We start from the raw sequence: 12,304 nt of genomic DNA on the forward strand, positions 1-12,304 counted from the left end.
CATGTAAACGAAGTTCTGGGCAAATAAACTCACCCATTTAAACGATTGTATACAAGGGTTTTGTTGGGGAGAAGGCAAACTGACGATTGTGAATTCTTTACTTGTTTTCCCCCAGGCCCAACTGGCTGTCAATAGAACAAACCACTAACAAAAACCATCAACTAATGATGTTTTTGTACAGGTATTTTCGTTTATTCTTCATTCTTCTCAACTGCTTGTTGCACTGAAATTTAAACATAATATGAAAGGTCCAACGGCGCAGTAGGCTATAGGATTTAGCTGGTGCGACAGAGGTTTTTATTCTCTTTGTTAAATAGAGTGACGCATGAACAGTAACATAAACACCTTGGGATTTGCATTCCAAATACTGGTTTGTTTTATTTTCCGATTTTGACAAGTTATGTCAAATTGATCGACAGTTAAAATATTCAATTAACCGGTTATTAAAGTACTGGCCGTTGCTTGTCCTGTTTGCGAACAGGTTTATTCAATATTTTCGTTGTTTGGCGAAGCAATTAAATGAAAACATGTAAGTCTATTAAATTACTCGGATGTATTTAACCCAATGGTGGATGCAAACAAACTTTGATTTATTTCACACACATTATAAAAAGAAACGTAAGAGACCCAACGGCCTTGTTAAAATGAGGTTATAGAAAATATATAATAAATATGGAAAGTGCAACCCAAGTTGATATGGCGAGAAATATGCTACAACAGAAGAATCACAGTCTACGATACTTATATATTCGTATCGTCGGAGGTTTGCACTGTAATACTAGCCGTACCTAACTAAATTATATAAGCCTACTCTTATAATATCTTGGAAGGATTTTGCAGCGTTAATTTGAAAGAGCCTAGTAATCATATTATAACTTAAGCGGAACTTTGTGGTAATGTCTGAAAATCACGTTAACAAAATCTTGCAAAGTTATTTAGTTGTGAAATTATGTTATCAATACGTATTTCTGTTTCTACAAAGAAACGTTTTTAACTGTTAGCTGGCTGGCGTTCAGCGCATCTGAAACGCGGTCCTAATTTCTGTTCGATTCGGTCCGATATGGATGCAGCTTTTTTAACATTATATCTTGTGTTGTGCATGTGCCTCTATTAATTGTTATAACGTTAATTATTTAATCCGAGAGAATTTAGTATTTTCATATTTATAGTTTTTTCTTGACTGTGTACGATGTATGTATACGTATGCCTATATGCATTTCTGTAAATGATGTGTACGTACATCGAACATCGGTATATTATGTGCGTGTGCATTTTTTATCATTTTGATTTTATCACTGTTATGTTTTGACCTTTCCAAATTTATTTTTATAAATTAAAATGTTGAACGGTTTATCCAGCGCGCGTATGTAAAATAATGACCGAGCGTTTTTACTATCTAATAATCCCTTTTTGCTTTATTCGAATTTAATATCTATTGAAGTGTGATGTATAATGTTTGTTTTATCTTCCATAGTATAATTTTGAACAGGACCTTATGGAAAACAGGCTATAAGAACCACCTGATATGTTTTTAATCCTGTATAAATATGTTTGAAATATAAATATAGAGGGTGACCTTTCCAGCTTATCCTAAAAGGTCGGCTGATATTCAGCGGCCCTCTTAAATAAATTAAATAATGTGATGCTGTACAGTATTAGCAAAATCTCATTACGAAATAGGGAGTGAAAATAGTTTTTTTTAGTAGTAAGAAAAAATCAAGTGCTGTCTCGGGATTTGATCCCAGGACCCTGGGGTTGGAAAACAAGCATCTCAACCACCAAGCTATCATCTCCACGTATACAATTTAATATAGTTTTCCGATGATACGAAACTCGTCCAGTCTCTATAAGACTAGAGATTAGTTTTTGAGTTGCAAGAAAAAAGAAAAATTGTGACAGGAATTGAAGCAAGGAGTGAGATTGTGAGGCTAATAACGTTAATTTAAATGATGTTGGCCTCATTATTGATTGTATATCTGCTTCTTTTTTTTTCTCGTATTTTTTATTGTGAAATTTTATAATAATTATTGTGATAAAATATAATGATAATGATCAGATGACGCTGGTGGTGTTAATGAAATGATTAATAATAATAATAATTCATGGTAGATTTAAGTGTATTGAATTATCAAATTTTTATATGTATATACCTGATGATATTCCTTTTTGATAAAACAATTATATATATATATATATATATATATTCCACATATTTGATGGACAATAAAGTTTATCTTTATCTTTACCACCACTATCTTCAATTTAACCTTATATAATTAGGCTTATATTGTGATTGAATGTAAGTTATGTGTGGTTGAATTTTTAACTCGTCTGTGTCTTCCGATGTTTATTAAGGGAAAATTTTAAGAATGAGTTAAAGATTTCTTATAACTGACGCGATGTTTTTTACACCGGATATCAGCATAATTATGATATTTCATCATGCCTTACCATAAATAGGCCCTATTAACTGTTATGATTATGCCTACCGGTACCAACATTGCGTCATAATAAACCAAAATCACCAATTAGGTTGTGTTTTTAACATATTATCGTAGTTTCTTCCGATCCATATTCTTGTTCGGTGGTCATTAATAGAATAAATATCCGAACGATAAAGACTGAATAAAACCAACAATTAAATATATCAAATTCATTATATTTTAATTTTGTTATCCATACTTCATCAACAAAGGTCAAAGGGAATGAAAGAAATCACAAAATGAAAGAAAAATATAATAATATATGCTTGTTCTACGGCTAAAAAACGTAGGTTCACACACTCAACAGCAAAAATGTATAATTGTATTTCTTATGAATTTATAATTATCTCGTTCGTTATACAACGTAACGTATTATCTCAAACGAAAGAAAATCAATCATTAGATCTTGGGCCAAAACTGTAATTCTCAATAATTAATTAATTAATTAAATTGTATTATCTGTAGTTTTAAAAGTTACGGTGGATGTACCATAATATTTAACAATACAAACTGTGATAAGACAATTTTTTTATAATAATAATGAACAGAACAAAGGTTTATAACAATTATACCGTCTCTTTGTAAATTGTATACAACAATTTACAGTACTTATATAAAAATATATCTCTTAGCCTCATCTCATTATATTCATAATGAAATTTAATATAAACACCACACTATTAATTATTTTTACGTGTTAAATAATTCTATCAATCAGTACATGTTAATAATGTCTCTCTTATAACTACTTCCATCTAATTTCCATGGTTTAACTCCGTATGGAAAAGCCACATAAGCTGGAGGCGATAAGTCGTGCTGGCTCGGATACATCGGGGAGACATACATCGACGGTGCGTAGCGAACCGACGAATACGGACTGAAAGCAATCGGGCTGCGGGTTTCATATAGACTGCGAAGTCGGTGAACGAATTCTTGGTTTGGACTCGAAATATCTCGATTATATTGCGAAGACACAGGGATCGATATACTAAGAGCCTGTGGTTTTGGCGATACTCGCGACATCTGCACGGGTTCGGGGCTACGTTCAATATGATTTGTTGTTGAATGTTCATCCAGCGAAAAGTTGTACTTTTCAGTTGTTTTCTTTTCAGTTTCGTCAATTTTTTGAATTTTAGCGCGCGTGTGTTTAGTTTTATTAACACCTTCGTATTCCTCTTGCCCGTCTGATCGAATGCGTTTCTTAGAATCTTTTAAACATGATTCTCCTAGAAGAGTTTCAATACTGAATGAAGTCAATTTCTGTGATTGTTGTGGTTCAGAACGATTTTCAATAATTGCGTTCACAGGAATACTCTCTTTAAACTCCAATCTAGACTGTGGCTCAGCACAGGAAATGTTTTTATCGGTTTCAGAAAGAATAACATGATCTGCTTCGTAATCGCTCTCGTGGCTCAAGTCATTTTCTACGCGATCCCGTAACTTCCCCGAGGCTTGCTCCACGCTGTGTTTCTCGCAATGTTTGCTATTTCTTTTTGTATAAACACAGCTTGAGTTCTCGATATTTTCGTCATTTTCAAACTCGTCATCACTTTTCTCCTCGGCAAATGGCTCTACACCCCCGTCGTCGCTCATGTTTCTGTCCGTATCATTGTTGGTGGATTTGGTGAATGATTTTGGTCGGCGCTTTCGTCGACGGAAATTTCCATTTTCGAACATTTCCTCACAATCTGGAGCTAGAGTCCAGTAGTTTCCCTTCCCTGGCTTTCCTTTCTCTCGTGGTAATTTCACAAAACAGTCATTTAGGCTCAAGTTATGTCGTATAGAATTCTGCCAACCTTGCTTGTTGTCATGGTAATAAGAAAAGTTATCCATTATGTACTGGTATATCCCACTCAATGTCAACTTTTTCTCACTGGAAGCACGGATTGCCATAGCAATTAAGGCTATGTACGAATATGGTGGTTTTTGAGGGGTTTCTCTTCTCTCTAGGGACGGCAGAATTCCAAAATGAAACCCAGCAGCAGCAGCAGTAGTAGCAGCATAAGCGGTGTCTCGAAGACCATAAAAACAAGGTGTAGAGTAAGCTGGAAATTGTATATGTCCGTAGTGATGTGGAAAGGCCTGATAGAGACTGCTAAGGGAAGCCATCTTGATGCAACTGAATACTTTGTTGAGAATTCTTAGCAGGTTACGTCGTCAATTTATGTCTGTATCTGTTTCTAGTATGTGTGAAGTTATTATGATAAAGAATTAGTCTTGTAGATATTGGACCACTGAGCAGGATCTACAAACGAGCCGTCGTCACCCGCAGACCGTTCCAGAATAAACTGTCTAAAGCGCAAGCAGCGGGTCTTATTCAAGCTGTTGTTTTGTCTTCAGTATTTTGTTTTAGGATTGTTTAAATGTTGTTGTATGTTGAATTTGGATGACTTTCAGTGAGGTATAGAAAACCTAACAATGCTTAAACAAAACAACATCTATGGTTCCCATTCGTTGCCCGTGCGAGACGAACAATACACACTTATCTGCCTATTTCTACAAATTGCGCGCTCGGTCAGCCAATCAGTGTGGAGCGTTTCAGCAAAGTTTGTTTATAAAGTTCTAACATCAATTAAGCATGCCACCCAAGCCGTTTTGTGTCTTGTTTATTTTGAAATTTTCCTGAAAAGAAATTGACCACCCAGCCTGTATAACACTGAGGTTGTAGAACAGTTGCTTTGCGCAAGCGAGCGAAAAGTTCACAACCGGCAACCCTTCCCAAACACTCTAAACATACAACATGATTGACACCGCGAAACTGTTGTATTATTTGACACTTTGGATGGCCAGTAATTTTTTACAAAAGGAACAAGTGTTCGTCAACTGCATGTCTGTGTTGTTCTTAATCTTTGTTTTATTTGTACACCTTGTTTTCACGCTGTTAAGAATAACATAGTACTTAAGTTTACATAACGTCCCCTTATTTAAAAAAACGTCAAACTTATTGTTCGTTTTTATTTTGTAACGTTGTTGAGAACTGAGTGACACGGCATAGACCGCCTTTGGCTAATTATAATTCAATAGCAATTTGAAAAGGTGATTTTAATTATACTCATACAACGTCCACCTGATTAAGTCCCTGTCAGCTTCAAGATTACAAAATTTGTTCATTACCTTTATGACGTCGGGGGGCAGTTTCATAATATAGTGACTCACCTGTACTTACAAACATAATTCAAAATGAGTCGTGTTATCCTGTGGATAGAAATATGGATAGGCCTTATTAATGTTGTATAGTGTGTCATACATTACTAAGTTAACTTCAGTTTTGAGAAATATTCCTATTTAACAATTGTTGAAACTTTTTTCACACTGGCCCCATTTTACGGTATGTACCGTACCTAGGCCCAATTGGACATGCAAGGCATTGCAGTGATGTGATGTGACTGCATTGTCAAATTTATAAATAGAAAATCACTGCTAGCCGCAGCAATAGGACTACACTTTTGTATAACACATTTTATAAGAACACTGATGATGAATTACTTAAAAAATAAGAACAAAGTATTTTGAGCCTCAAATTGGCAAACAAAAACAAATTTTAGGAGTCTGGGCAAAATTTTACTGGTTCTTATATAAAAAAAGTGTAAAGCCGGTCAGTCGGTCTGCCGATCTGGCCAATTAAAATCTGCAACCTCCCCCCCCCCCCCATGGTAAACCACTGACTCATTATTGGAACTTAAGAATATTGCTTTAAATGAGCGGATGTCGTGACAATATAATAGTTATATTATAATCCTGTTTTCATTGTATTAATGTCATTCCGTTTGGAAAAAAAGTCACACCTACACATTTTAATAGCGTACAAGTGACGTAGCCTATTTTTAACCTCCTCATATACAATAGACACATCCGAATGACGAGTCACATTTAGAAATAATGTGGTTGATTCGTGAACTTTAAAATAAAGATATAAGAACATTTATTTGGTGTTTAGCTCGTTAGAAACACGCGATTATTATCATGATTATCATAACCATAACACAATAATAGGCCTAATAGGCCTAATAATTAGAAAATTAAAATTAAAATGATGATAATAATAGAATAATGATAACAATTGGCCTGATAATGATAGTAGTACACTATGTTTTATAAAAACACATTTCATAAAAATATACAACAAATAAGAACAAAATTTTAAAAAAATGGGTTGAGGTAAAATGTAAACCATTACGTTTTTGTTACGTACGGTATAGTAAAGTATTAATGTTGAAAAACTGTAAAATTCTGTAAGTCTTACCTGTACCTGATGTGCAGTAGGGGTGGCCGTCTTACCTTCTAATTCAGTACAGTAATATAATGCTGTACAATACTTTTCTGTCTTTGAAAATTGTGTAAAATAAGAACATTTAGAACCTAAATTGGCGCAAAAAAAAAAAAAAAAAAAAAAAAAACACAAAAAAAAAAACAAAAACACAGAGCCTTGACAAAATTTTACTGATTCTTATATTTAAAAAAAGTGTAGCCTAATAATAATAGCATAATAAAATAATAGCAATATAGAATGATATTAGTATAAGAATTAGCCTTGGGTAGGGCTACACAATTTGTACATCATATCTGTTATATTTTCAGGTTAAACTCAAATCAGGATGTAAATTATACAATAAAAGTAGGTTCGAAAACACTTCAGAGCGCCATTATAAACACGCGCGACAAAAGACAATTGTTACACCCGTGTCACCAAGTGTATACGCGCAGTATCAATTTCTGCCCCTTCTCCTGAGCCGTTTTTAACCAGATGTCAATCTGGCTTTATGTCAAATCTATATGCAAACCTTTTTAATTGGCGCGATGACGCGTAATACAGTAGCACGTTGACTGACAGGTCCACCGGCACTGCACATGCGCCAACGTGAATAGTAGCTGCACTGTTGATTAGGTATAAGCCATCATTAGTAACAGATTATCGTCTTTTTATTATGAAGTTATTAATTGGCTATTATTTTATTATGTTATGTCGGTCACCCCTTCGTCGTTTTTTCAAGCCGTAATGCACATACCGATGGGCAACACATGGGTTTTCTTGCTCGTGAATCCCCCCTGAGCCAATATTCATAGCAAAATAGCGTTCTCTCCTTGGGTGGAAAAATCGACATCGGGGTCCATGAGCCGAGCCATAGAATTTATCCCGCCTAAAAATTTCAGCTCATTGTATAGATGTGGGAAAGGGAGGAAGGCGATGGTGGAACTATGGAAGCTAAACCATATCTTTAATGACCAGGCGAAACCCATTCGATTATTCAGTACTTTGACATCCTGTAGGGTCAGGGACCTTTATATTACGCAGTACTGTAATCATTTTCAGGGTGATTGCTGACGTAATAAACGCTATCTATCAAATCACTACGGTATGGGGTCCAAGTTCAAATGTCACAACTCCCTGATGTCACTAACAGAATCTTATCAATAGACTTCATCATCTATCCGTTACGCTGGTAAAATGTGTTGCATGTATTGTTTCTATAAATATCCAACCAAATGTCTCTAGGCACTTTTAATAGCCTTTATACTATAACTTAAGCCTACTTCGAAGCAGCCGGCTTTTTCAGCACGTCATCTCCTATAAACCCCTCCCACACGTTATACACTACCGTATACGATTCATTAAATAAATCCTTCAATATGCCAATCCAATCAAAACACAACCCTAATCCCAGGCTCCGAAGGAACTTTTTCTTTTTTAAATATGTTATAAATAGAAATGTTAAGGGGTGTTTTAAAGAAATATCCAGGAACGTCTAGTAAGATACGAAATATTTAAAAAAAATAAATAAATAAAAATAAAACGGGGGAAAGGAGCATACACACACGTACTACATACCGTAAAATAGGCCAATACACTTTTCTTTTTTTTTTTTATAAGAACCAGTAAAATTTTGCATAGGCTCATTGTTCTTATTTTTTGTCCGATTTCAGGCTCAAATGTACTTAGTTTGTCTTATTTTACACACTTTTTTCAAACATAAGAAAATATTATTTTGCAGAATCTGTATTGGAATGTAAGTAAAGTTGGTCCCGGAAAAAATGGTCCCTGAATAAAAGGCCCCTAAAAAATAGCCACAGAAAAAGGGCCCTGTTAAGAATGGTCCTAAATGACAGGTAGGTACACATACTGTATTGCATTATAAAAGGGGTGTTACTAGTCACACATACTGCACATAAGGTAGATATAATTATTTGCTTTTTTCTAGTTTTTAAAAAATGAAAATCTCACTTTAAATTTTACCTCAGCCTCAATTTGTTCTTAATTGTTAAGCAATTTCAGCCTCAGTGTTCTTATAAAAATAAAAATTGTACTGTAGGCCTAAATACGATTTGCAGCAGATTATTCCTATAATTTACTTGTTACCTTGTTTCTGACCTTTTAAAGCCATCAACCTAATAGGCCCATACCTTTAATAAATATCTTCTTAATATTACGAGACAAAAAATCGCTTAAAGAAAAACCTAACAAACATTTTTATTCCTTCTTTCCTCAAAGTTACTTAATTTGCCTCATAGTAAACACGTTTTAAGTTTAAATATACCAAAGTTCTCAAAAGTGCTGTAGCCTAGAATGCTTAAAATGATCACAGATATTAATGTCAAAATGTAATTCTGAAATTTATTTAACAACCAATAATTGCGTCAAGGTTTTGGTTTATTGCTGAAAAGTTTCTTAGCGAAATTTTCAGATACATTTATATCGAAGAAAATAATTATTTGATATTTCAATGCTGTGGACACCACCGCAGTGCAACATCCTTATAATAAAACTAAAGTATCCGATAAACAGCGATGGACCGCAGAATATTATTACTGTTTGTTGATTGCACCTGATAGTGAAACAACATCTTGTTGGGTACCTTAGGCATATGGCGAGAAAAGTGGTTATCCCTGTTAGTAAAACAATTTCCTTGCTTGTCATTTTATGGCCGTTTTATACCTATCATGAAGAAAGTTGTTGTTTAATGCGGCAACAGAATAAAAGTATACGCTATGTGTTTCACTGATCGTATAAACAATGGAATGACCCCCACAGCCAACGAATTAGCTTAAACATGATCTCATTGTTATATTCATCGATAATACTTGAATTCACTAAGTTATCGAAATTTCAATTCAGTTGGAATGGATATGGTCTCGTTTCCACAGGAGTTTTATTTGATAAATCGAATATCTTTTATCGTTATCTGATTGTACATTGTCATGGAAACATTGCCGTAGGCTACACAAAAATTGAAATTAAAATTGAAACTTTTTTTGTTGAATTGTTTAAATTGTATTTTATATGCATATGTAATTGAAATCTTCTCGTTTTCTTAATTCTTGGCTAGCAGTACCGGAGGCATATTAAGCGCGAGCCGAGTCTGTGTTTCTTAAACTGAAATTTCAACCATAACTTCTCACAGATAACTTCTGTACTGAATTTTACTACCCTGTATCGGTTTCCGCAATATAGTTTAAGTTTTACGATTTTATCATACTGAATGGAAGCTTGCCGGAGTTCTTGGGTGGGCTAATCCAGCTCGCGTACATGTTTAGTTTATGTCTGGTTGTTTCAACACTGAATAGCAAGGTGTAAAAAACACCTCACAAATTTATAAATAAACAGCAGTCGAATAGCACAGGTGACGATGGGTGTTCAGCTGTATAGCTTTTTCTATCATACGCGATGCGATTAATCGATGTCGTTGTTGTTTTCATAAATCAAAATACTTTATCCTAAATATATTTCGGTATATCCGTGTTGGGTTGATAAATCTAAACAAAAGTTTAATATCTTTAGATAGCTTCACGCTTAAGAAAAGAAAAAAAATAATAAGAACACCAAGCTGAAATCGCTTTAAAAAATAAGAAAAACCTTAGAACAAATACAAATTGAGGCTGAGTTAATGCCAAATGTGGTTTTTATCTTTTTAAATAATATAAAAACAAACAAATCAAGTTAGTCACACACAGTAAGTATTGACGTTTAAGGTTAACAGTATAGGCTTATACAGTACAGTGCCATATTGCTGTACAGTAATAATCTTCGAGGCCTATATTTAAAAAGTGTGTATAAGAACATACGAACATTTTCAGCCAGAAATTGGCAAACAAGAGATACAAGAAAACTGAGCCTGGGCAAAATTTTACTGGTTCTTATAAAATAAATGAGATGTTTTTTGTTGATTTATGTAATTAGTTTACACTTTTAATTTTCAACGAGTGAATATTTTCCTCGTAGCAGAGAGCATTAAATGATTCAGTTCATAATTTATACAAGTTCAGCAATTCTGGAAAAAAATAGATAAAAAAAATAATTCTCTAAATTATTACAATATTGGCTCTAACGACATTCAGAATATTTGTGTCATTATCATTAAAAAATCAGCTCATTTAAAGATCAAATAAGTTGTTGCTTTCCAATTAAACACAAATAATATAAAAAAAAATTTCACTGATCAATAAACCAATATACAACAACAACCATTCGCGAACATTTGCTACCAGCCGATTGAGCTTAGCTGCTCTCAATTGTATAACTTTTAGCCACTTCGATAAGAGAGTGATCTTGCAATTTCGTGAACATGTTGCTTTGACAAGTAAATTTTAAGTGATTCTCTAAATTATTACAGTATTGGCTCTAACGACATTCAGAATATTTGTGTCATTATCATTATCCTTATTGACATGATCACACTTTAACTAATGATTTATGTACTGGCAGACAAAAAATCAACAATTCCAGTTATTGTAATCTGTAACGCCCGAAGACATTATGTCTCTCCATAAATTAGGTTTACTACGAGAATGGTACAGAGAACAAGTCTCAGCGGTATAGTTTAGAAACCTCAACGAAATAGAAAGAAACTGACGTCTAAATGTATTGTACGTTTGTATTAATTTATCGAAGAATTATTTTTGGTTATATAATGACTGTGAATAACCAGAAAAATAACTAATTCTTCTTTTAGACACAGTTTTGTGTCGAATATTTAATGAATAAATAATAGTAGATAAATAAATAAATATAATTAAATACTGTATGCATAATTATACCATTATCAGGCTTTTGGTTTGAGTAGGCTTATTTTTCAGAGTGCTGCTTTTGACAAATACGAGAGAGGGGTTACTGGGTGACTGTTTTGCCAGAGTTTTTATAGTTTGAGTGGAATTTGATTGACATCTGTTACTAAGTGACTCTTGAAAACCTCCAAGATTATCCAAGTATACCTTGTTAAGATTTACGTCCAGCTTTCGTCACTTGTACCATGTCACCATGATGAGATTTTAATTGTTTTTTGATTTCATTATAATTCAACGTTCTTGCGGAAGGGTATGGCTAGCACAATATACGAAAATGACAACTTCGGGACAGCTTAGCGAGTATTAAATAAACGTTTTAATTCTGATAAGCCTGCTATTGATGGGCGAGGTGTTGGTTGGAGAGGAATTCGCAAACACGTTGGTCTTATAGTGTCAGAATACTACTGCCGCATTTATCAAAAGTTTTCAGTTTACAAATCAACGCAAACACAAAAGTAAAGACTATGATTATTTTATCGGAAACTTTTTGTGTAGTATGTAGATATCGGCATAAGTCTAAATAAAGGCCTACAGTATATCTATTTATTGTATATCTTATGGATTATGAGGCTGAAAAAAAGATTACAAGTTTATTGAGGTTTCTCTTTACTTTAATTCAGCCAACTACTATAATTTATATCGAAACAATGTTTATGTATCCTGTTCTCATTACAGTACATTACAAATAAATGAACGTGAACTTGAACCCTTTGATATAATGATAGCATCGAACTTAACCAATTCAAAACAACCAAAATGATAGA

At 33.8% G+C, this 12,304-nt stretch overlaps 1 protein-coding gene across 1 annotated transcript; it reads right to left on the reverse strand.

Annotated features, from left to right (window-relative positions):
* Positions 1–2,647: 2,647 nt before the first annotated feature.
* On the reverse strand, positions 2,648–4,940 carry LOC117111322 (forkhead box C1-A-like). The gene has a single exon (XM_033254254.1). It carries the CDS (start codon positions 4,590–4,592, stop codon positions 3,198–3,200), a length of 1,395 nt encoding a protein of 464 aa, XP_033110145.1. The 5' UTR covers positions 4,593–4,940; the 3' UTR covers positions 2,648–3,197.
* Positions 4,941–12,304: the final 7,364 nt, after the last annotated feature.

This window comes from Anneissia japonica, unplaced genomic scaffold, assembly GCF_011630105.1.
Source record: "Anneissia japonica isolate Jap-2015-1 unplaced genomic scaffold, ASM1163010v1 scaffold287805_len679488_cov178, whole genome shotgun sequence".
NCBI classification, from domain to species: Eukaryota; Metazoa; Echinodermata; class Crinoidea; order Comatulida; family Comatulidae; genus Anneissia; species Anneissia japonica.